This window comes from Martes martes, assembly GCF_963455335.1.
Source record: "Martes martes genome assembly, chromosome: 13".
In the NCBI taxonomy this organism is placed as follows: domain Eukaryota; kingdom Metazoa; phylum Chordata; class Mammalia; order Carnivora; family Mustelidae; genus Martes; species Martes martes.
Window position 1 is genome coordinate 15,548,442 of NC_137901.1, and position 26,609 is coordinate 15,575,050.

General features: G+C 37.6%; 1 protein-coding gene across 1 annotated transcript in view; it reads right to left on the bottom strand.

The window, feature by feature from the left end:
• Window positions 1–2,673: 2,673 nt before the first annotated feature.
• LOC308354237 (glutamate decarboxylase 1-like) overlaps window positions 2,674–26,609 on the bottom strand; it is a gene marked incomplete at both ends in the record, with an annotated part of 29,084 nt that continues 5,148 nt past the window's right edge. Inside the window, 11 exons of the mRNA XM_080821601.1 lie at window positions 2,674–2,847; window positions 6,662–6,769; window positions 11,950–12,099; window positions 16,907–16,985; window positions 17,088–17,152; window positions 18,030–18,146; window positions 18,649–18,703; window positions 21,292–21,371; window positions 22,953–23,068; window positions 23,602–23,714; window positions 26,383–26,473. Coding sequence (XP_080677727.1) covers window positions 2,674–2,847; window positions 6,662–6,769; window positions 11,950–12,099; window positions 16,907–16,985; window positions 17,088–17,152; window positions 18,030–18,146; window positions 18,649–18,703; window positions 21,292–21,371; window positions 22,953–23,068; window positions 23,602–23,714; window positions 26,383–26,473 — 1,148 coding nt within the window. The remainder of the gene's footprint in view (window positions 2,848–6,661; window positions 6,770–11,949; window positions 12,100–16,906; window positions 16,986–17,087; window positions 17,153–18,029; window positions 18,147–18,648; window positions 18,704–21,291; window positions 21,372–22,952; window positions 23,069–23,601; window positions 23,715–26,382; window positions 26,474–26,609) is intronic.

A 26,609-nucleotide genomic window follows, 5' to 3' on the forward strand; every position in this document is an offset into this window, starting at 1 on the left:
GCAATTTCATGTAATTCAAGGCTCATGCCAGACGCTTGTTTGAGAGAACATAGCCCTGGGAAAAGTGGTTAAGTGTTCTGTGGCTAAGATAATTTTGATTGACCAGTAAGTAAACAATAATCCAAGGTCAAGGTAAGGGGTGACAAAGGTTAATGAATATTATCCTTTAATTTAAATGTCACAAATTTTCAACACTGTTTAAAAGAGGTATCCAAATAATTGAAAATGTTGCGTACCTCAAAATAACAGAACGATTCTTATTAGGTTCGTTGTTATTAACTACTAGTAGTTCAGTAGGGAACTACTGAAAAACTCAGATTGTAGTTTTTAGAAATGCTACAAAAATACTTACTTAATTCAATTTGTTTATATAACCCACATGATATTCACATTATATTGAAGTAATATTATGATTTACTATGTTCTTACGTCCAAGTATTTATTAAGAAAGAACACCAGTACCTACAATTGTGAATATAGGGACAAAGAAACTTGAGGTACACTTTTGAAAAGGAAATGTTTAATCTCTCTTTGATAACCTTTATGTAATGATAGGCAATCATGCATAATGCATAGGGAAGAAACAGATTTATGTTTCTAAGCCTGACAAACCCGATCACATTTGGAACAAACCCTCCTGTCTAGAGCAGTAATTCTTATCAAGGGATACATTGCACTTAGATAATTAAACTGCCATTCCCTATATCTCACAAAGACACAACCTATCAAAGTCTGTAGCATAATCAATTTTATGTTTCCTCTGAGGAAAACTTTGGATCTGAAATGTCTTATTTATTTGGTAGAAAAACAATTGGAAAAGAATCTCTATCCCAATTCATGTGTTTTTCTTTCTAAAATATAGAAATTCTTGCACATTTAACTTGAATGAGTGCAACACAGCTTGGAAAACAGAAGGGTACAACGTCCTCTGCAGTAAAGAAACGTGACAGTATTTGATTATAAACCTGAACGATTAATAAAGATAAAATTAATGTTGTGGAACTTTATTTTTATGGAAATTTATTTTTACTTAGTATATATTTTTAAGTCTCTGGTTCTATTTGACATACTAAAAAATGAAATATGCAATACTAACATTAATTATGCGCCGAGCCTATACACAGCCAACACTGTAGGTCTCTTCCAGCTTCTTTGTCTATTGGGGGAAAGTAAATTGTCAACGGGCTACAAAGAAGAAGTTACATATACACTATATTAAATTTTTTCCCTCTTTCTATTTTCTCTAGATTTAACCCTATACTTCCGTCCACTTTTTCCAGTACGTGTTATTAAGTTTTAAGTTTTCAGCTTCCTTTGAAGTTATAGAATCACGTGATTTTTTTCTATATCCAAAAAATATCTTTTTATTTTTCCAGCTCAATCATGATATAATTGACAAAACTGTAAGATATTTAAAGTGTACATCATGATGTATATACAATACGTATGCATTGTAAAAGAAAACTGACACAATTAAAAAAAAAATATTTAACATAACTACTTTATTCTAACAAAAACCTGTAGCTTGGGCATCATTATTATTCCTATCTCAGAGAAGAGCAGAGATCTGCTTGAGTCAGGTGATCTGACAAACGGCTCAACTGCTGGGTAATGAATGTTAATTGCTGCAAGGTACTTGACAGATTCTTCGTCATGCACACTTGAGAAGAAGCCTACCTAGCTTCAAATTTTGGTTTCATTACTTATCAGCAGCATGATGTTAAACACATTATTTAAACTCTTTAAATCTTCATCTTCTCATTCGTGAAATGGAGATAATAAATCACTTAAATCACAGCATTAAAGAGAACTGAATGAGACTGTGCAAGCTGAAATGCTTAGCATACCATCTGATATACAGTAAGTGCTCAATTAATGTTAGCTATTATTATCTCCAAAGCGGAGTTGGAAAACACTAATGATATCATCAATATGGAGCCGCCTGATTCCATTGTAGAAAACATGGCTGACATGCTTTTGGAGAACTGTAAAAGATGTTACTGCCGTTGGTCGTTAGAGACATTAAAAATGGTGTTGCAGACAGAAAATGAGTTAAATTATTGCACAGAAACATGGAAGACTCACAGTCCCTTCTAAATACAAAGGCAAGGATCGAAAGAGAGAGATAACAGCTGCTGTCATTCCTGACTCTCGGCTCCAAAATACAGAATACCTTATTCATCTGATCTGTTTGAAAAAGAGAAATGTGCTGTGTATGGTTTTATTTTTTACGGAGACAGAATACTACCAAGTGATATTGAAAACGATTTCAATTCAGGAAGTCTTTATTCAGTTAATTCCAACATGTAAATACATGCCAAGTTACTGGATGCCCGCAATGGAACTTCCTTTACAAAAATCCTCTAATGGAGGGATATTTGTCTTCCTCACCCACTGGTGTACTCTGAACACACCAAGAAAAGTAACTGACATTTAACAGATTTTCAATAATTCTGATCACATTAATGAAAATAACAAAAACATGAATGAACTTGAACTTATCTATCTTCAGTGAACTGGCTTCCCTTTCATCGTCTTAGATAGCAAAGGATAAAAGAGAATCTTGAGTTCTAAAAGAGGATATGCCACTTACAGGATTCCTCTCTTGTTATCTTTAGCAGCAGATTTTTTAAAGTTGCTGTTCACACTTGTATCCAAGCTCATATTGAAGTCTCATAAATCCTTTCCAAGTCTTTCAATTTCATCAATAAGATAGTCAACATCTGCTCGTCTCGTGGCAGGGTTAGAAAAAACCATTCGAAAAAAATTTACTTTGTCCCCACATGGCTGGTAGTTTATCATAGCTGTGCCGGCCTCTACCATCTGTGCTTTAATCTTTGGAGCAATCTGTGTGTAAATGTAAATATTATTAGAAGGTAATTTTACAAGTACATGCTCTCCCACATTCTAGATGGCTTACATAACTATAATTAGTTCAGAGTAAATAGCAGGCAATTAAAAACTATCAGGGATAATTTTTTTTTAAGATTTTATTTATTTATTTGACAGACAGAGAACACAAGTAGGCAGAGAGGCAGGCAGAGAGAGAGAGGAAGGGAAGCAGGCTCCCTGCTGAGCAGAGAGCCCGATTCGGGCCTCGATCCCAGGACCCTGGGATCATGACCTGAGCCGAAGGCAGAGGCTTTAACCCACTGAGCCACCCAGGCGCCCCAATCAGGGATAATTTTTAAGAAGAGGCTTAGTATAGGGGAAAAAATACACCCAGCATGTTCTATATTTGTACTGTAGCTCTCGTTACTTCATGATTCACAATGACCAAATGCATAAAATAATATAAATGTGCTAGAATGCATTAAAGAAGATTGTGTGACATTTTGCTTATATTTATATGGCAATTCAAATAGAAGGATCTGAGAAAGATGTGAGAAGAAACAGGAAATGGGAAAAAATAGCGTATTTTGGTATTGTCACTTTCATTGTATTACATGTTGAGTTTTTCTACAAGGTCACTATTTTGCAGCAAATACATAGTTACTTTGTAAATTTCACAGAAACAAATTCCGTCTGCGTAACTGTCCTGTACAGCACACGTGTGAGACTGGATCGCATTAGTGATCTTGGGTTATTATTAGAGGGCAAAGTGGCACTAGTGTTTGGGAAAGCCAGAGGAGGGCATTCTAGAAGTCTCCAACCTGCTCCTTTTCTCAAAACTTCAGCTTCTGCACACAGTTCACTTTTAAAATGCTGCAGATGCTATTCATGACTTATGACTTACATTTATGTAGTCAGGACCAAATAATGTAGTCAGGACAAATGTAGTGTCCTTCCCTACTGAATATTCTAGTTAACCAAGATGATCATAAAATAATCGGTATTAGTATTGCCCACAATATTGTATGGGATTGTGTCACGGTCTTCCCCTTGCCTTCCGTCCAGGAACATGCCCCGAAGAGAGACCGCTCTCTGGCAAGTGAGCGGCACCGTGCACTTTGGGGGCCAGGTTGCCAGTCTGTGTATACGCTGGCTCTCAGCCAGCGGTCATTGCCCTCACGGAAGATCACGTGTACAGATTTAGAAAACTGTGACGGGTTTCACTTAAAACTTGCCCCGAACCATAAAATAATTAAACAAGTGATATCAGGAGAAGCAAACAGCCAAACTAAACAATCTTTATTTTCACTTAGGACTTCCAAGCCCAGGGCAATTTTGATGACAGAAAAAGCAGAACGTCTTAAACACCCAAATCAGATAGTTTGTGTTCGGTGTGTGGGGGCTGCTCACGTTACCCAACATAAGTGGTCATGACGTTGGCATAACTCAAAGTAAAATGTCTATCTGGGGTGCATGCTTAAGGTTCGTTAAGAACTTACAATAAATATATGCGATAATTACATACATTGGTGGTGATCTTCTTTATTTTAACATATATCATTCAGGTAAAGACGAAATATCCCCCTTGCTATGATATTCATTTAGATTTTTTTTAGTATTATTGTTCATTGTTCTCTAATAAAATCTCACATTCTTGCTCAGATGATCTTTTGTTAAGTATTTAAAATTTTGTAACACTTCTCCAACTACCTCTTCTACTGCTGTTCGGAATTGTGGTTATTTATATTCTTGTCTTCTCTCCTACTAAGCTTTCTCAGCCAACCTAGGACTGGGATTCTGTCTAATTCATTTCATACCTCTAACTCCTACTGGAACATCTGATATATATTAATTGATGAATAGATTAAGCAAAGAGTAGGAAACACAGCATATTGCATATTAAGCACTCAATAAATATTTTTCAATTATATAAGTTATGACTGGATTAATTTGCAAAATGACTGACATGTTGAGACTGAGCGCATCTCTATACAAGTATTAAATTAGTGGCTTGGGACCACATGACCACCATGTACTAGCCGGTCAAACTAACATAGAGAAACATTATTTAAAAGTCAATATTAAAATTAAAAACAACACACACACACACACACACACACACACACACTTGCCTTTTGGAGTTCTTGATCTCTTTCAAAACCTTTTGGGATATGTTTAAGTCTTGGTGGAAAATACCAGAAGCAGACATTGGTGAACTCAGGCTAAATCAAACATAAAAATTGTGTAAGTATCCTTAAAACCATACCTAATTCCTTAAGCATTTCAGAGGTATTTTAATGAATTTCATTATTAATATATTTAAAAATAGTTTTTAAGGACCTAATACATGTCAGAATCTAGACACAGAGACAACAAAAATGGTCACTGTCCTCATAGAGTGCCTAATCTGTCACAGGCTCTTGCTGTCTTTCTCGAAAACCTCTCCTACCACAATTCTTGATGATTTTCCTCTCCAGCCAGGTCATCCTCGGTGTGCTCTGGTCTCTCAGTTCCCTCAGAGATCGTCAACCACCCACTCCATGACCATTCCTCAAAATATTTTACACAACAATGCTAGTTCCAGTTTCACATTTGAGAAAGGTTCTTTGGATTGAAATATGGATAATGGATTAGAGAAGAGAACAAGTAAAGAGGGAAGAATATTAGATATTAGAATATGAGGCTCTGAATGTAAGCCAGGAGGGAATGGAGAAGACTTCACTAAAGCAGTGGCTGTGGGTACAGAGAGGAGGGTTCACATTTTCAAAATCTTCGACAGAAATAATTAAGCTCTCTCTGTTAGCTTTTCAAGATGAATTCAAGTTTTCTGGTTTCAGTGACTGGGTGTCTTTCACATAGATAAAAAATGGAAGAGAACTTTACTTAAATTTAAGCTCATTCCAGAGAGGAAAACAAACTAGTAGAGGATGTATAGTATTAAAAAAAAAAAAAAAAAAAAACGGTTTTGGGCACCTGAGTGGCTCAAATGGTTAAGCATCTGATCCTTGATTTCAACTCAGGTCTTGATCTCAGGGTCATGAGATCCAGCCCCATGTGGGGTCCCACTGGAGCCTGCTTAAGATTCTTTCTCTCTCTTTCTCCCTCTGACCCTTCCCTTCCTCTCTCTCTCTAGAAAAATTTAAAAATTAAATCAAATTTTTAAAAACAGACTTCTTTACTTCTAGTTTCCACTTAAGACTGCAAGAGAGTCACAAAAATTAAGATAATAATATAGTCAGTGGAAGACAATTTCGAAGACAGACAAAGCATATTTTTTTTCCTAACAGTTGTTCTTATTAAAATGGTTTCATGCCATTGGATGGTTGAGTGGGACTTGGGGAGGAAAATGGACATAATTCTGACAAAAAAAATCTCAATTTTTTCATTAATATCTACTTAGTGGCTTAATAATGATCTACCAAAGAGTATTATAATTCGAAGTCCACCTTCTCCTATGACCTACTGTCCAGAAACCCAGCTGCATATTATAACATATGAGAAAAAAGCCAGAAACAATTAAATTACTCTTATTCTATGCCAGAGAAATCAGAAAAGCAATTATAACCAAACAGTTTAAATTGTCTTAAAAATGAAAATATTGAATATAATTGTCAAATAAAAGTCTTTAGAACCCTTGACTTATAAGACATAAAACTTAAATGAAACGGGTTTTAAAACCTAAATGGTTTGCATTTAGATAAGATAAAATATTTATGATAATTGCTAAGTATACTTTTAAAATTATCCCAGGTAAGAATCAGGTAAGAATACTTAGAAAACAAAGTATAAATCCAGTAAATTATTTAAAAAAAAAAAAAGACATCCTTACCTCTGCATCAAACACAAGCTTAAAGTTATCTTTTTTCTTCAAAACCTTATAGAAGTATTTTGCAAGTTCCATATATCTGTTGATCTGTGCCTCGAAGCCACGGGTCCCCTATAAGAAAAACAAAATCAAAGTTTCCATTCAAAAGTAAGTTCCTTTAAATTACATTGAAAAAGTTCCTGAAATTGATTACAGTTATTTAAATGTACGTTTCAATAAATAAATAAATAAATAAATGTACTTGATTCATAATGTGATTATTATCTTACTCCTGGTAGGTGTTCTCCATTATCACTTCATTTTTATCGCCAGCTCCTCATCCCACTTTGATCCCTACTGTCTGGGAACTTCAGGCCAGTTATTTAGCCTTCCATGCCCCAGTGTCTAGATCTATAGGTTTGCTAAATATTTTGACATGTAATTTTCATCTGTCTAGTAGGTAGAGGACATTTTTTTAAAATTACATATACTATTACAACAGTGGAGGAAATACTACAAAGAAAGCCCTTTGCATACTTGCCAGCAGAATGTATTTCAAAATTAATGGCGGTTGAGCTTCTGCTACCTCACAGGCATGTAGTTCAGTGCTTGACACACTTGGTTCAGTTTACTCTTAGAAGAACCCTATGAGGTGGGCAACCGAGGCACAGAATTGTCCAGTGTGTCTCCATCCACCTTCTTCCTTGGTGATTTCTGTTGTCTCATGGAATACAAAAGGGGTGACTTTTCCCACTTTCCCACTTATGTTTTCCTCTGAGATCTTCTCTCTGAATCTCATACTTTAATATTCAACTGCTTATTCAAACCTCCACTGTAATGACTAATGAACACCTCAAAATGACATGCCCAAGACTCAATTCCTGATCTTTCTACACAAACTTGTTTCTCCACAGTCTTTCCAATGTCAATAATGTATTAAGTTGATCCTCTAGTTGCTAAAGCCCCAAACTTTAAAGCTCTTGTATCCTTGATCTGCTTTTTCTCCTAGTCCACATCTAATATTTTGGTAAATTTCATCAGGTTTACCTTCAAAATGTAATTAGAATCTAATCTACCTTAACCTGTCCGCTGCCGGCCCAGTCAGTCTCTCCCCCATTATTGAAACTGCTTCCCAGCTGATCTCTTTGCGTCTGTCCACACACCTATAGCCCAAGCTGAGGATATGCATTCATGGTTATTCTGGCTTTACAATCATATGAAGTGGTAGAATACGTAAGCCTTTATCATCAGAGCTGGCTTCACGGGTATACAACCTGCACAGTCACACAGGCCCTATACTCAGAAGGGTTTTGTGCTTAATTTAATTCTCCGCCGTTGCTGTTCTGAAATTCTTTAAAGTTTTGCCTTGGGCTTGTGTTTGTAGGTAGAGTAGGGAAAGTGTCCTTCATGAGAACATGGACCATGCATGTGAGCTGAGGAGATACACGCAACTTCCATGTCCTGCCACCCTAGTCACACACAGCATTTGCCATGTTCAATGAGCAGAGAATTCCACCAGCCCAGTGCTATACGGAGCTCCGTGATTCTCAGTGCAAGTACAGGTGAACACAACTGAGCCATCAGGGATGCCAAGAGACCTAAGAAACCACACTTCAGGGGCGCCTGCGTGGCTCAGTCGATTGGGCAGCTAGCTGCCTTCGTTTCAGGTCATGATCTCAGGGTCCTGGGATCAAGCCCCACATCGGGCTCTCTGCTCAGTGATGAGCCCGTTTCTCCCTCTCCCTCTGCCTGCCTCTCTGCCTACTTGTGTTCTCTCTGTCAAATAAATAAATAAAATCTAAAAAAAAAAAAAAAAAAGAAAAAAGAAAGAAAGAAACCACACTTCATGCTCAAACCAGACCTTGTTTCCAACAGACTTTGTTCCCTTCACTCCTTACCCTTTTCAATGCCTTCAATGCCTTTCTCCACAGGAAATATACATGTATAGTTTGTATAATATGTATAATAGGTATGTTTTATATATACAAATATAATATATGTAAAAAATGTAATTATATGAATATGTAGTTAGAACCAATCTCACAATTTTGCAGAAACATTTGGAAAAGGCATTGTTAGATCTGAAATGCTTAATAGGAATGATTCCCTATCAATGGACTCATTTCTTGTGATAACCACGTTTTCATCGGAAATGCCAGCAATTCTTCTTTGAGGGCAATCTGGTTTTCTGGGGAAGCTATAAACAGTTAAGAAGGGAAGGGGAATAGTTAACAGAAATTTACTGATGAAGAATGTTCCTGCTTTTGATTCTGAATAAATGAGGCCAAGGGTCACTGAAGTGATCACCGTACGGTTTGCTTCTCTCCAGGATTGTGCATATAGAGCTTTCGGTGGCGTTCATGCGTACTGAGCTGCCATTGAAAAATATCAAGGTATGTGTCCATATTACCAATGCATCTTTAAGCTCTGTGAAAAAAATCTATAAAAGTTGAACATTAAAGGCAATGGCACTGGTAATTTAAGCTTTATTGGTCCTTGTTAGCTCATGTTCTCCAAAAAGCAGACATCATGACGAGATTAAAGGTACCAGGGTTTCATTAGTGGCAGTAGCTGGGAGGAAGACAGTAGGAGGAGCTGGTTAGGCTCTGAAGAAGTCAGGCCCTAAGTGAAGGGGAAAGGGAGGCTAAGTGGGGGGAGCTCACTAGACTACCATGAAGTCTGAGGAAAATTCAGAAAGGCCACTGGGGAGGCCTCACAGCAAGTCAGCTGTCAGCAGAGGCTTATGCGTCTCGGGAAGGGGAAGGCCTTAGCATCCCTGACAAGCTCAGTCACTGGCTGGGAGAAAACTCCGGGAAACAGCTCCTGGGCAAACATAATTATGAATTTAAGAGAAGCAGATGGGGCTTTTGGACAATTAAACTCCCTGCAGCATTCTCATGGCCAAAACAGATTCATTTTATGAATCCAAAACCAGTCCAACTCCTGTAGAAAAATCGATGTAAAAGGAAGCTTTTGTGTTATATTTGCTTTTGCATACATAGTCAATGTAGCATCTTATATTATTATATGATTTTCTCCTTATTTTTATAACCTATCAGAGTATGTTATAGGAAATATGAATTTCATTAACAATGGCTCCTCTTTCTACCATCAATGAAGTATTCATTGCTTAATTAGAGCAAAGGAGGACAAAACGGAATTTTTCAAACTTGCAAGTCAACTCTCTTTCCAACCTGCCATGGCTATTTCCTGAACTTGATTTTCAGGGTGAGACATGTTTTTTTTTCATGGGAAAAGCATTTCCATTCCTGGGTATACTGAGTTTTTATGTAATCATCTGCGCCCACTGAAAGGGTAATAAAATCTTTATCTCCCCAGGAGTCAGATACTTTTCATGCTGGGGTAGAATGGGATAGAGACTTCCTTTTCTCCACCAAAAGAAGATTCCTTAGCATTCAGGACGTTAACATGAGCTCTCTCTCCTTCCCTCCCTCTCTCTCAGGCTGGGTGGCAGCTGATGTACAAGATTCCAGTCTCCTAATCGCAGGTCTCTGTCCTATGGTAGAAATCTCCTTTTGACACTTAGATGTGCCACGGCCTTGCCGTGTCATCCTGAGGGGAACCAGGGGTGTTGGAAACTGACACTGAGATCTTCTCTAAGTAAATAGTTGATCTTCCTCTGATTCAGAAACCTGTGTTTACAGGAAGGATGAAGTACATAAATATAGAAACTAAATATTCATTGGTCATATCTGCTTTGTAGAAGGCCAGACAAGGTGGCCCAAGTACACAATTCTCTGATGGTCTGGCTTAATCCAGGCCGAATGTGCTCATCTGTACCTTTTGAACTGCAGGTTCACAAGCCATTAGCAGGTAATAGAACCAGTGAAGTGGGTCACACCAGCTTTTCTTTCAAAGAGAAAGAGTAAGATAAAAAAATATTAGAGAATTTCATATTATATATCATATTTTCCTGAAACTTTTGTTTTAATTATGTGTGTGCATGTAATTATTGGGCCACAACATAAAATGTATTTCTTACTGTGGATTGCATTAACAAGGTTAAATGCCACTCCTTTATTGTATAAAGGTATAGATGAACTGTATGATCCTTTTCATAATCCCTTATATACATAATTTCCTTCTTAAATATTTTGGTACATATTGAGCAGTTGCTAGTTTAAGGATAAACCTGTTGGCCAGTATCTAGGGGTACATACTTGTTTAAGGTAAGTCAAGGTATATGCCGTGACTGACAGCTAGGCTTTGGCAGAACCAGCAACGTCTTATAGAATTCAGAAGTCCCAGAAGAATATTTACATAAATAAAATCTATACAGAGTCAGACTGAGGGGTATTTGGATTTTCCAGTGTCTGAGAGAGCTACACAAAATTTTGGGCTTTGTGTTTGCAAATATTTGAACTTAGAATATTTTTTAAAGCAAGTTGAACAAAATTTCCAAAGTGGATATCTAAAAACCTTCAGAAAAAGAACTTAGAGAATGCCTATCTTCAAATAGTGAAAATTATCAGCGAACCTCCAAGACAAACTAATGGCTGATTGTCTTCCTGAGTAACTAATAATCTTGTATGAGAGTGCAGACTACACATTAGGTTACTGCTGGGTGACTTCTGTGAAAAGAGATGTCTCTGGTGCTAATAGATTTCTAATAACAACAACCACAAAAAAGACTTCAACTCAAACAGCAGCGTTAGTAATACATTATAGACGGCGTTAGCTCACGTCAGAACTTTCACCTGCACAGAACCCAGTGTCCAATCTTTCTATGGAGGATTGGGAATGGAGTGATAGAAACAGCTTCTGAAAGCATGCCAATTATTTCAGTGAAAAGTTACAAATAAGGGGCAGGCGAAGGGTACAGAACATGTCCTGCTGTGGTCATAATCTTTGGAGAGACCATCTGCTGACCTTGACTCCAAGGTAGACTGCACATTCATGTAATAAGTAAGGGCTCACATCTGAGAATCTATGTTGACTTCAAGTCTACCTGACTATTAACAATTCCAAGGAGGAGGAGGGAAAAATCGTTTTTTTAAAAAGTTGCAGACAAGTTTATATTCTTAACAGATTTTTATTCCTACAGTTCGGTAGAGTATATAATGACAGTGGAACATGCCAAATTTTTTTCCACCTCAGTTAGAATTTAGACCTGAGAAGCCAACTTGTCATCTGTAATTAGAAATATAGAGGTTTCCTTGAGAGATGTTTAGGAAAATAAGGAGGCTAAAGCTTTGGAAGAGACGCCCAAACAGAACTCTAAAAAGAATGGAATAGTCTATACTCTTTATCCAAATGAAGAGGACCTAATAAAAGGGATGACAAATTCCTACCTTTGCTTTCCACATTAACCACAGCTTAAAGACATCAACACGTCGGCCGCACTGAATAGTTTTATCCCCCGTGTCAAAGTCCACATTGTAGAGTTTATCTGGCTGGAAAAGATAGCCAGCTCGCATCTGGTTGCATGCTTCCAGAAGACCCTAAAGAAGGGATAATATAGCTACATGCAGGTTATATACATTTCAATAAGAAACCACCATTATTTATTTCAGTTAACTTAGCATTTCTACTCTACCTGCACTTTTTGGGGGGTTACCTTCATTTATTTTATTTTTTAAAATTTTAGGAACTTTTGTATTTTAATTCCAGTAAAGTTAACATACGGTGTTATATTCGTTTCAGGTGTGCAATGTAGTGATTCAACAATTCTGTATGTTACTCAGTACATGTACTTTTAAAGAGAATTTTGTTCATCTTATATAAAAAATGCTACTTTTCTAGGATTTTAGTGCATCTAAGTTGTTCTTTGGGTTTATCTGGAACAACAGATGGTGTAATTGGATTAACACGATTTCTCTATTTCTCTCTAACTTTTCTCAGAGTCCTTGAGGTTTTGCTGTTCTTTTGAAACCACTTGCTACCGTGTATTGAAGTTAATGAGAACTGAGGGCCTCGTTTACTTGCACTAAACTATCCCATGAATCAGCCGTTCCGGGCCCTGTCAGCAAAGTGCTCTGATAGTCACAGTAGGTAGAGAATAAAGTAATCCATTCATTTAATTTTCTGCTTCTCACGTAAAAGATGTTGAAAGAATGGAGAAACATTTGCTTTGGATGGTTAAGAAGTAATCACTAGAGGGGCACCTGAGTGGCTCAGTGGGTTAAAGCCTCTGCTTTTGGCTCAGGTCATGATCCCAGGGTCCTGGGATCCAGCCCCGCATCGGGCTCTCTGCTCAGCGGGGAGCCTGCTTCCCCCTCTCTCTGCCTGCCTCTCTGCCTACTTGTGATCTCTGTCTGTCAAATAAATAAATAAAATCTTAAAGAAGAAGAAGAAGAAGAAGAAGAAGAAGAAGAAGAAGAAGAAGAAATCACTAAAGAAAAGGTATGCTTCCCGTCCCCCCAGTTAAAGAGAGGCTTTTCTCAAAGGGTGTGTGCAGAGAGAGCACGACCCAGGCAAATGCACATGCGCAGATGGGGTACTGTTTAAGTAGACATGAAGCGCAACTTTCATACAAGAAGCAAATAACAATATATTTATTATGTGTTTATTATAACTGGCCTCTTCACAAATAGTACATCATTTGAGCCTCACAGAAAACTCACAGCTGAGGTTCTATTGTGTATCATTTTTGCAGACTGAGGAAACGGATACGTCAACATATTGAGCAATTTTCAAGGTCACATAACCTAACAGTGATCGATCTGGGATCTCTCTTGGAGTTTGTGGAAGGCTAACTTCAAAGGAAAAATCTCACACTCCTTTGTTTAGGATAGGCTTGTGGATATAGGCAAAGGAGCACAATGTGGTGGCAAGAACGGAAGTAGTTAGGGGAAAAGGAATAGAAATGATACCTTGAAAAGAGTGCCTTAGTGTCTACATGTTGGGAATCCTCCTTACACATGAAAATATTTTCTCTTTAGTCTATTTCAAACTCCCTTTTTAATGTTATGTTAGCAAGAGCTGGAGACTATTTAAAATACTTTAAAACATATAATCAGTATAGGTTTTATCTACTCCCCTGATGTGATGAGTCAGCTACAGTTAGTCATAGTTACCCCCAACTGTCTCGCGCTGTGCGGGGCCATGGAGTTGTGGCGAGCAAGGGTGGGAATGCCCTGCCCCACTGACCTCACAACCTGGGCTGCTGGAGGTTGGGTGGGTTGGACACCAAACCAAATGTGGCATATGTGGATGTGACATTGTACCCAGGATAAGTGTTAGAAAGGAATTTCACAGTATTGGGATATTCTGCTCTAAGGACCAAGGATTTCACTTCGTCAGGTCTAGGAAGGCTTCCAGCGAAAAGTCATTTTCTAGTTCAGTAGGAGCTCAACTAGGAAGATGCTGGGGGAAGGTGTGGGAGACAAAGTGGAGCCAGACCCTGGTAGGTAGGAGGAGAAACTCCTGCCAAGGTCACAGGGGACGAGCTGATGGCTCCTTCGTGGAAGTGAGGGCAGGTCAAGGGATATCAAGGGCAGAAAGCAAAAGGAAGCACAAGATGAATGGGAGAGCCGAGAAGGGCACGGGCTGGACCTCCCAGGCCCTGTAGGCCGCGTCAGGGATTTCAATGCCCATCCTAAAAGCGATGAGGAGCCACTGAATGGGTTTCCGTTTTGCATTACGAAAAAGTCCTTCTGGATGAAAGAGATTGACATGATTAGCACTTCATTTCAAAAACACATGGCACTTCCTTTCCCTTACACAATTATATAAAAGAAATTTTAAATTAGTTTTAATTGTATTTTATGTAGCGTTACAGCAAAATATATATACTTATAGTACCTTTTCAGCATCAGAAACTATATTAACATTGAATATACTTGGTTTAAAAGGCTCATTAAGGCATGAGTCAAAATGGTCTAGTGTGAAACCTTAGGCACTCAGATGGTTTAATAGATAAGAATGAAATGCTCCTCTTAATTTAAGGATACACCACAATAGCCTTATTTTCCAGAGATGACCTTAAAAATAGTGAAAGCTTTAGTAGTCTGGGGGTTCTGTTCTCCCTCCACTGACAATCTATCTGTCTTTAGGAAAAGATACAAAGGAGTATAAAACAAGAAAACAGAAACTGAACTTCTTTGAGGAACAGATGATATGTGGTAAGAGAATAAAATGTACACACTCATTATGGGTGAAGAAACCAGGGAAGACAGCAAAACATTTGTTTTTGAGTCCTAAACAGAAAGGTATCAGAAATCTGAACGTTGAGGACAGCCCTGTCAGCGACAGGAAGAGGGAGCACACTCCGAAGTGTCTTAAAGAAAACAAATGTAGTCAAACTGTCATTTCTGGGTATGGGACACACAGGAACAGACAGGAAGGAGTAGCTTATTAACCTTCAGGCTTCAAACACAAGGCAGCTGCCCTTTTATTGATGGGGTATTGAAAGAATATGGCTGCCATGTGGCCAACTTCACAGTCTGAAGCGGAACTCAAAGTTCCAGCCTGCACTTCTGAGAACGAACAAAGACTCTCTCAGAAGAGGCAGAGTGGTGGGGAAGCCTGGGTGACTCAGTTGATTAAGCTGCTGCCATTGTCTCAGGTCATGATCTCAGGGTCCTGGGATTGAGTCCCGCATGGGGCTCCTTGCTAGGCCGGGAGCCTGCTTCTCCCTCTGCCTGCTCTGCCTGCTGCTCCCCCAGCTTGTGCTCTCTCTCTGACAAATAAATAAAATCTTAAAAAAAAAAAAAGAGGAGACAAAGTGGGCATTGGTTTCTCAAGAGTGAGTTTCTTAAATTCTACACAGAAGTGAGATCATATGGTATTTATCTTTCTCTCACTGACTTATTTGCTTAAGCAAGATGCCATCTAGCTCCATTCACATTGTTGCAAAAGGCAAAATTCATTCTTTTTTATGGCTGAGAGAGAGAAGTAAATCAAGAAACACACTCTTAACTATAGAGGACAAACTGATGATCCTCAGAGGGGAGGTAGTGGGACAGATGGGCAACATAGGTGATGGGGATTAAGGAGGGCACTTGGGATGAGCACCGGGTGTTGCATAAATGTATTGAATCTCTATATTGTACACTGTATGTTAACTAACTGGAATTTGAATACTATTTAAAAATAAATTAAAATAATTTTTTGTAAAAAAGACTGAGGACTGCCTTAAAGTCAATGCAGTTTATTTTAAGAACACAGACACTTTATTTTTACATCCAAAGTCTTTGGATTGCTGGTGAGTAGGAAAGAAAACAAAGCTATAAATGATACTACACAAAATGAATTTGCATTTCTGACAATGACATGGAGATAAGAATTCCTAAGCTGCATTTTATCACTGCATCCCTCTTGGAGGAGATCTTGGGCTTATCTCTTTGTGTAACATTGGGTTTACTACTGATGGAGATAAAACACAAAAAAGTATAAGGAGATAATAATTTCATGCAACCCATAAATTTGTGATTTCTATGCTAAATATATTGCAGTAACTCATACTTATCTGCATTTAAAATGAGCGACATTTTTGGCCCTACACTCTGAAATAACAAAAGGCCCCAGTCGGCCATATGTGATCCCTAAGACACATTTTGTTCATGGTGTTTTTAATAAGTGGGGCATGAGCGATCAGGTTTTCTGTAGACCCTATCACCACCCACTGTGTGATCCCAGATCTTATCCACACATGGAGTTAACACCTGTGCTTAAAGTCATTTGGTCTTGTGGCACCTCAATGGCCCAGTGGCTGCTACTTAAAGATCAAGGGGGAAGGATCAGTTTAGGAGGGCAAATTGTGCAGCACTGTGCTAATTCAATGAGGCCATAATTATTTTGGTCTTAAACATTCACAATGAAGCTAGTCTTTACCAAGACATCCATCACCACACTAATTAAAAAAAGGAATCACTGGGTGCCTGGGTGGCTCAGTCGTTAAGCATTTGCCTTCGGCTCAGGTCATAATCCCAGGGTCCTGGGATCGAGCCCCACATCAGGCTCCCTGCTCCGTGGGAAGCCTGCTTCTCCCTCTCCCACTCCCCCTGCTTGTATTCCCTCTTTCACTGTCTCTCTCTCTCAAATAAATAAAATCTTTAAAAAAAAAAAAAAAAGAGGGGCGCCTGGGTGGTTCAGTGGGTTAGGGCCTCTGCCTTTGGCTCGGGGTCATGATCCCGGGGTCATGGGATTATGGGATCGAGCCCCACATCGGGCTCTCTGCTCGGTGGGGAGCCTGGTCCCCCTCTCTCTGCCTGCCTCTCTGCCTACTTGTGATCTCTCTCTGTCAAATAAATAAATATAATATTAAAAAGAAAAAAAAAGAAAGGAAGAAAGACAGAAATCATTTACTTTTTCCCGGATCAGGATAGCAGAGCACTGAAGGGGGACACCCATGAGTTTATGTGGATTCCAGCTCACAGAGTTGGCCCTAGGTGATAAAACAGCTTCAATCAGCACTCAAGGTCTAATGAAAGAGAATAGAAGCCTAAACAGGTTATTTTGCTTTCACAAGTAATGGTGCAGGTCTTACCTTTCAATGCCACTGAGTTTATGGGCGTGGTTTCTGGACAGCAACAGTCCACCTCCCCAGGCTGCCTACAGGTACAAAAGATATTCGTTCTTCTATTAATTCTTTCTTTTTAAATAGCATCGGCGACTTTTTCCCATGTTAAATTGATTTCAAAAGTTGATGAAGCCTTAATTGCTGTGCTAGATAATTATAAACTTGGCTATCATTATACTCCTTATAAGAACAATGCATTTTAAAATTTCCTCCTATGAATTCTCATTGCCTATTCGTGTCATGGTAAAGCTTAATAAAGGTTTCTAATTAATTCAAACACCTTCTGTATAATTTCCAGAGACAGATAAAAAGGTTGGCATCAAATTTGGCAATACCACAGAAAAATTAACATCTCTACCAGATTGTATAACTTTAAATTTGTCTAACTCTTACCAAAGCTGAAGAAAGTTTTGCCCAAAGTCATTGTACTAAATTAATAGCATCAAAAATTGTGATTTCCTCAATAGGCATTAATTTTAAAATGTTTATTAGAGTAATGGACTAAATCTTCTTTTGATTTAAAGTCAGGTTTAAGGGGCACCAGGGTGGCTCAGTTGGTTAAGCACCCGACTCTTGATTTTGGCTCAGGTCATGATCTCAGGGTCCTGAGGTTGAGCCCCACATTGGGTTCTACGCTCAGCATGGAGTCAGCTTGAAATTCTCTTCCTCTCCCTCTGCCCCTTTCCCTACTTGCACACGTCGAAGAGAGGTTTGGGCTAATTAAAAACACTGATACATTTGTAGCTCTTTCCAGGCTAATATATTAAGTCTATTTTGTTCATTACAAAAATGAGTTTCCAGAGAAAACTTCGTCGGGCCTGCAATGCCAATGAAGTGATTCTAAGGACTGCTCATAGGACACATTTTTTAAAGCGGTAGTTTTGAGTCAGACTAAAGGAGGGGACTCACATCCACGTGCATCCAGAGTCCGTGTGTCTCACAAATATCGGCGATGTCGTGGAGAGGGTCAAAGGCCCCAAACACTGTGGTGCCGGCTGTGGCTGTGACACAGAAAGGAGTCTGGCCCTGGTGATGACACAAGCTGAGCTGTGGGCACGGCCTCGGGAGGCACAGGAATAGTCCTGTCGCTTCACCACTGCACTCCTGGCATCAGGAAGCTGGAAGACTTGGACACAAACCCTAAGTACCTAACAATTTGGAATATTCTGAGGTATCTCCAGGATTGGAGGAAGTAGTGTAACCATAAAAGGAACTCATATCACTGCCTCTAAGTTTCAGTTATTACATTTCTCTCCAAATTTATTTTTGCAAAATAATACCATGAGATGACCAAATTCCTTTATGAAGTCCATGTCCTGATAACTTTTCATTGGATATCTGACAGAAAATTATGGAGAGAAATACTGCAATCTTAATTATTTCACTTTAATTTTATAAGGAATTTCCTATATTTAGGGATTATCTTATTTCTCGAGGTAATTACCTTACCAGTTGTTTTCCACCAATGAAAATAGGTAAAGAAAATAAAAATGAATTTACATGTTAAGTATGGAGCTAGAGAACATACCTTTGTTTTAGCTTGTAATATATTTTTCTCTAACTCAGCTGGAATCATCTTTCCCCTTAAAAATACAAATACACACTGATTTATTATGAGTATTTGACTACGCATACCAATTCTACCAATGAGAAGAATAAATGATACACAAGACTAAAAACAATTAGTTTTTAGTGTTTCCCTAAGGCATTTATATGTCCATAAACAGATATTGGGTAAATGTTCAGTTCCCAAAAACTAATAGTAAATATCATGTTGAATTAAAGAATGTTTAGTGTGCTATTCAGTCATCTTAAAATTTGCATTACGTAAGCTTTCTAAGAAAGATGTAGAATGATAACCTTTCTTTCAAGTGATTAAATTTCAACTTAATATATTTTATTTCTAAAGACTTATTTATTTATTTATCAGAGAGAGAGAGAGAGAGCAAACATACAAGCAGGGGGAAGGGCAGAGGGAGAGAGAGAAGCACGCTCCCTACTGAGCAGTTTAAAGTAAAAACCTTTTCTCTGGCACATACCCTCACCCTTACCCTGGCTGTAACCCTAACCTAACCCAAGATCTGAGGGGGGGAAAAAAAAGTCATGGTATATATACACAATGGACTATTATGCAGCCATAAAAAAGAATGAAATTCTGCCATTTGCAACGACGTGGATGGAGCTAGAGGGTATTACACTAAGCAAAGTAAGTCAGTCAGAGAAAGACAAATACCATGTGATTTCACTCGTATGCAGAATTTAGGAAACAAAACAAATGAGCAAATGGGGAGAGAGGCAAACCATGAAATAGACTTTCTGCTCTAGAGAACAAACTGATGGTCACCAGATGGGAGGTGTGTGGGGGATGGGTGAAACAGGTGATGGGGATGAAGGAGGGCTCTAGTTGTGAAGAGCACTGGTGTTGCACGGTAGTGTTGAATCACTATATTGTACACCAGTACCTAATATTACACTGTATGTTAAGTAACTGGAATTTAAATAAAAACTTAAAAAAAAAGTAAAAGCCTCTTGACATCAAGGTATAAATATCAGGTATCCAGTTGGGGAGGGATGGCCTTCACATTTCTTCAAAGCAAATACCGGAGGGAAACAAGTTAAGACTCATCTACTTGATCCAGGTATCAGACTGAAACCCAGCATGCCAACTGATGACTCACTAGAAGCATTCCCACTAACATCAGGATGCTCACTACCATCAGTATTAAGCATTTTTCTCTGAAGAAATTATCTGTTATTTAAATGTATGATAGAAAGAAAAAGAAAGAAAGGAAAAAGAAAGGAAGGAAAGAAGGAAGGAAGGATGGAAGGAAGGGGAAGCGAAGAAAAAAGAAAAGAGAAGAAAAAAGGAAAGAGGAAAAAAACCCTAATGGGAGTACGTATGGCAGTATACCAGGAAAACCTAAAATTATGTATTAAAAAGCTTATGAAAATAGTAAGAATGTTGAGCAACTGGGTGCTTACAGGAGTAAATCATATTCCTATTTCTATAAACAAATTGTTGTGAATAAATAAGAGCATATCCCATTCATAATAATAAAAAAGATATAAAGTATCTTGGGCAGGGGTGATTCTCAGGAAATGTACCCAAAATATATAAAGAAAATCAAACAACTTATGACAAAGTACTGAATAATAAACTTATGAAACACATCTGCAAGATACTTTATATTCATTTATTTTATGTTTCAGATTTTCTAAATACCTAAAGATTCCTTACAAGCCGATAACAAACAATAAACAACCAATGAAAAATGGGCAAAGCACATGAACAGACAAATCACAATTATACACAATTTCTGGTCAGAATTTTCAATGCTAAAAGTATTGTTAATATTCAGGGTTGGCACTGTAGATAAGAGCATCAATTAACTTAAAAATGTTTGAAGGGTAAATAAAAAATCTTTATGAAATTGTAAATCCAGACATTCTTTGAATCAATAATTCAGTTTCTAGGAATTCATCTGAGATATTCAAACACAGACTCTCAAATATTTTATACAATGATATTTATTTAATCATTATTCTTAAACACTAACATCTAGGGGGAAACCCTTAAGTGTCTTTTAAAATAAGATTTCTGAATTCTGTAACATTTATAAAGTGTAAAACTCTGAAGTAATTAAAAAAGAATAAGGTCTGCATGAATTCATGAGGTAAGATTTATAAAACATATTCTAAAACCAAAAAAAATCTATGAAAGCAAGTTATAGAATACACACAGAATTGATGTATGAGTACATTTGATAAGCATAAAAATGATCCTCAGAATATATGTAATATTTGTCATATTATTTATTTCTGAAACATGGTATTCAAGGAAAACAGAAACACTTTTTTACTTTGTAGATTGCTGAAGCAGTTGAATTTTTATCTACAAATATTATTATATTTTATGTGTATTTATATTGCATTTAATTCAGTATACTTAAAATAGGGAAGATAGAGACAGTCCCACTTGTATAAGACTATATTAAGTAAAGAAATGTTAAGAATAGGATAGGATGACTTTGATACTTCTTTCATACTGATGGCAGTTAAAATTTATTGAAACTGGGAGAGTATTCTTGTTAAAAATTGGAATAGGAAATAGGATTTTAATCTATGAAGCATAATGATAATAACGATTTTTGAGACTGTGTTAGAAACATACCTTTCATCGCATTTTACTTCAATTACATTGTCAGTTCCAATACCAAGGATTGCTGCAGCTTTTTTAACTGAATAATGACCCTTGGGCAAAAATGAAAATATAAAAGGCATTCATTTCTCTGCATTCCATGATGATTCACACTAGTGCATTTGGGAGCATAAACACGTAACTTTGAATGGGTTTGCGCATGTACATTTCTATATACGCACGTACGGGTCTCAAGGCTCATTTCCAGACCCTCATCATGACATTTGTTCAGATGAAGGAGGTTGTGATGCCCATTTTAGAAGGCACCATCACACAACGGGAGTTTGAATATTCTAGTTCTCCATACACATAGAATGTCATGTCACTTATAAATCTAGTAATAATAATCTCCAGTGATAAAATCCTTACATTTTCCAGACAGTTAAAACTCTTGCATTACAGATATATATATATATATATATATATATATATATATATGCATTAGGCTTGGAGAAATCCATTGATTCTTCTGATACCTGCAATTCTTAATTTTGACTTTGACACCAACTTTGACTTCTTGCCTTCTAAATAACTATTTCCTTGTATCATTCTGCCTGGTGTAAATAATATCAGTAAGATGGAGGTATTAGCAGCTCAAGATCTAAACTTGGACCCAGTTATTTTTAGTTGCCAGGAAAAGACCAGATATATGAAAGAAAAAAAATGCAGAAATTTAAAACCCTAACAATGCTTCATTTCCATGGAGAATGCACCAATTAAATAGGAAATGACTTTTTAAATCTACATTATGGGAATTCAGCATATTTACTCCTTCTATGCAAAAAAACAAAAACAAAAACAAAAACCTGTCAAATGATGAAAATGACATTTGTAAGCCAGCATCTTATGTTTTACAGTAAATGACATTAATCACGCAGCAGTGGTCTCCAACTTGATAATATGCCTCTATATATGCCAATTTGAGTTTGGTCATAGAAGCATATTGCAAACACAGAGACATTTCAAAGAAAACCCTGTGTTTCCAGGCTCTTTTAGGTGGAATTCTCAAACTGGGACAACTATTACATTTTAATGTCACAAATGTTGCTGAGGTGGAAAAGAAAAATGTGACCAGATTTATTAAAGGGATGAATCGATTTTTTTTTTTTAAAGAAGTGTTGATGCTGTGCACAAGACTGGAACACTAAAACAAAAGGAGACATCAGTGGATACACTGTCAATATCAGAAACATTTGGCTGAGGACCTAGTCTATAAAAATAAGCCCTTCTCTTTAACTGATTCCTTTGATCCTCACTGGGAAAATAAAACATCAATCACATTTTTCCCTACATTCAATGATAAAGAGAATCATTAAGTCTTTAAAATTTTTATAGCTTGATTTTTTTTTGTAAAGAGCACAATGCTTTATATTTATAATTACATTTTTGTCAGTTTCTCATATTTTGAAATTAAATTTTAATCCTGAATTATCTGTATTGCTAATCTCTAGAGCCTATATTGACTGGAAAGTTGTTTTTTTTTTTCTTTCTAATATCAATATGCAGACCCAGACACAGAGATTACTGAATCTATATATTGTTAGAGTGAAGCTAATATTCTCTGACTTCCAATTACCTTTCAGTTTATCCCAGAAGACTCTTAAAAGTTGGAAAAATCTAAACTTGATACTTACTTGTTCAGAAACCAATAACACGATGCATGGCAGTGCAGTCATGCCTTGTCTTTTTATCTCCGGATATTGCTTATAACGGGCTACTAATATACCGTAAAGGTTGGCTATACTTCCACCTATGCAAGAGAAATAGTAATGTTAACCTAATTTCAAATATCAGAAGTGTTTATTGAAATCATCATTTGAGAGCTTTCTGAAACGAAAATGGTGCCAAATCACCAACATTATCGTATCTTATTTTTTAAAGATTTTATTTATTTATTAGATAGAGAGAAAGCACGCACAAGCAGGGGGAGTAGCAGGCAAAAAGAGAAGCAGACTCCCCACTGAGCAAGGAGCCCTTGCTCGATCCCAGAACCACGGGATCATGACATGAGCAGAAGGCAGACCCTTAACCGACTAAGCCACCTCGGCGTCCCGCACCAACATCATTTTAAAAATGTCTTTCCTTGAAAGTGTTGAGAGAAACGTCAAATACCACAATTCATAACTTTTAGATTTATGGAAATTTTGTTCATAATTATAACTAACACAATGATGCATGAACATTTATCTCTCAAAAATAATAGTATTTGTTGAAATATATTTTGAGTGTCTCCTAGTAGATATTTTATTCAGTTTAGAGAAATGATTTCTTGCTTTTTCTTACCAGGTGCAAATATTCCGTCTGCTTCTTTTTCTTGCCAGCCAATAATTTCGTACATTTTCTTAAGAAGAATCATTTCCATGACAGTAAATACTGGAGCTATTTCATAGGTAAACCTATATTACAAACATAGATTTCTACTGTGAATCATATAAAAGGGAAAAGGATAGATAAAAATCATGTGCTAGATAAGGTTATATACATTTTTTGGTATTCTATAGAAGACTGTAGAAGAAAAAGTTAAAATTTATATGCTCTAAAACCTCCTTCCAGATTAAGAGTATATTAGTTCTACAAAGACAGTATCATGGACTCCATTGTTTTGTGCAGTGACTGGGAATTTTGATAGTAACCCCTACATACAGAATAGTGTTACGGCCTGAAAATGCCATATATATATATATATATACATATATATACACACACACACACAGATACATACATGTACATGTACATATATACATGTACATGTGTACATATATATATATATGGCATATATATATATATATATATAGCAAGTTAGAAAGAGATCCAGAGCTACAGACAATACTGTGCAGAACATGAAATAGGTAGAAAAGCCTTTTCTCAAAATCGATTGATAATGATTTTCTACCTGAAGATTGTACTTTGGACGAGCACACCAAAAAAGGACGAAATGCTATTATGTTTTCAGTAATAGCTTGAAGCAAGCGGATGGTACAAGGCAAGAACAGTATGTGATTCACGAACTAGAATTCAGAAAACATGGCAACGGGGACTCTCCTTGGAGTCACATTCAGGAATCAAAGAGTTGGTTCAGTTATTTTCAAGGAACTCTTCTGTTTGTCCTCAAAACCCTTTTAAAGACCACTGTAACTGTTCTTCTATAGAGATACCAGGATTGGACACCATTTATGGGAGACTTGAGATGTTCTCAGCTCGCTCTGTCTCTAAAGCTTCCCGACATTATTCAGGCCCAGCCACTGCTGTGACCACTTCCACTCAGACACACTCACAACCCAACAGAGACTTGCCTCCCACCTACAAGGCAGGCACGGCACTGACCTCCAGTCCAGGGATCGCCTTTTGTATCCAGGCATGACAAGTCATGGAATCTTCTGGGAGTCTCAGGAATGTCCAACCATGGGCGAGTTAACATCCCACAGTGAAGTTCTTTGGCCATAAGAGACCTGGCTGAAAGTCAGTTCCTTCCCCCTTGTTCCCTACAGATGGGCTGCTCTTTGAAGCAGCTGTTGACAGGAGGGCACTGTATCCCAGACGATGGAACATTCGCTTCTGCTTATACTAATGGTATAAGCAGGTCTATCATCGCCCTCAAGGAGCTCTTCTGCCCCGTCCCGACTCCCTTCGTCTTTCCTCAACCCTGTTCTTCAGGATGGCGTAGCCCGATAAAGTAGTCAGGCAAAAGCTCTTGCCCAGGGGCCCTGCACAGAGACCAAGGAGGGAAACCCATTGCCTCCGAGAATTAAGACTCTTGTTCCATGAGACACCGTGTAAGAAGCAAGCTTTATACACTCGTATTTCAACCGGCTCATTTCTGCCAGCACATGCCAAGCCAGTTTCAACATCTACACACACCACCCTTCTGCTCCTACTGCCATACCACGGAGTAGGCATTATTTTCAGAGACTCACTAAACTTCCCAGCACTGGAGGGGGTGGTAGGAATGGAATTGGGTTCTCCTTGTTCCCACTGTCTCAGAGTATGCTAAGAGATCTCCACTCGTTAAAAAGGAGTTCTTCTGTATTTTCCTCAGTAGAGAATGATTAAGTCTCCTATCAATGGGATTCTAAACAATGGAGTCAGATTTATAAATTGAGTTTTATGTCATCATTTATAGAGCAAAGAAACATATTCTCTCCAAAGATAAAGTTTTGTTAGGTAACATATTACTCTGTGCATGTTTCAAAGGCCATAATCAAGCAATGAAAATTAAAAATGGCAGTAGCTTGTGTAAGCCATTTATGTTTGCATTTCATACCTACAAAATGCTGATTACTACCGTGAGCAATGCATCATTAAAACCCCAACGATAACCAAACAGTTAAAGTAAACCCTACTTTTTCCACATCACAAAGCAGTCTCTCCTCATAAACATTTAATTCTTGGTTTTAAAGTTTAAATTCCTACCAGCTCTCTCTTTTGATTGCTAGTTAAATTATATTAACATTTGACACAGTCTGTTCCTTTCAATTTCATACCCAATCATTTCCCTGTCCTTTTAACCTTGAAAAATATTGCCCTAAAATTAACTTTGCTTCAAAACACTGCGGCAGTAGATCTAATTTTTATGGGACCAACAGGTTTGCTGTGGCAAAGGTCAAATTTTTAAAGAATCACACTGGAGTTGGATTTTGATTTCCTTTAGAAGTTTACTTTCTTCACCTTTGATCAGACTCAGGTTCTAATTTATATTCCGGCGACTTTCCACACACTTGTGTGTGTCTTTTAGACCACTATACGCTGTGGGCTCTTTGGGGGGGAGTGTTTAAATGATTCTAACCCTAGAACCGGACTCAGAGTTGGCACACCACTAACCCAGACTCGTCAAGTAACCTTTACTCCTTACGAAGGAATTAAGATCCTGGAAGTTTCTAGAGCCTGTCCAGAGGACTGGATAAACCTTGAACAGTTTACCCAGGGAACATGGAGCAGCTTCTTTGCATTTCTCTCAGGGTATGGACTATTTGGTTTTGACATGGCAAGCATCATATCCAGCAAAAATATACAATCTACATCTTCACTCTTATTTACGCATGTCTCTGAGCCCAGAAGGATACTCACATGTTGGTATTGGCAGTGGCGGTCAACCATTCCCCGGCAAGTCCAACCACATCTAGCCCACTGGAGAGCTGGTTAAAATAGTGAGGATGTCCTAGACAACAGACAAAACTACAAATGAACCAAAATAAAAACTCGGGACTAAAAAGCAGTTCAATTTCCAGCAGTTTCTCAGTGAACAGGTATTCAGGTCAAGGACACATAAACGAATTATTTCATTCAATAACTCT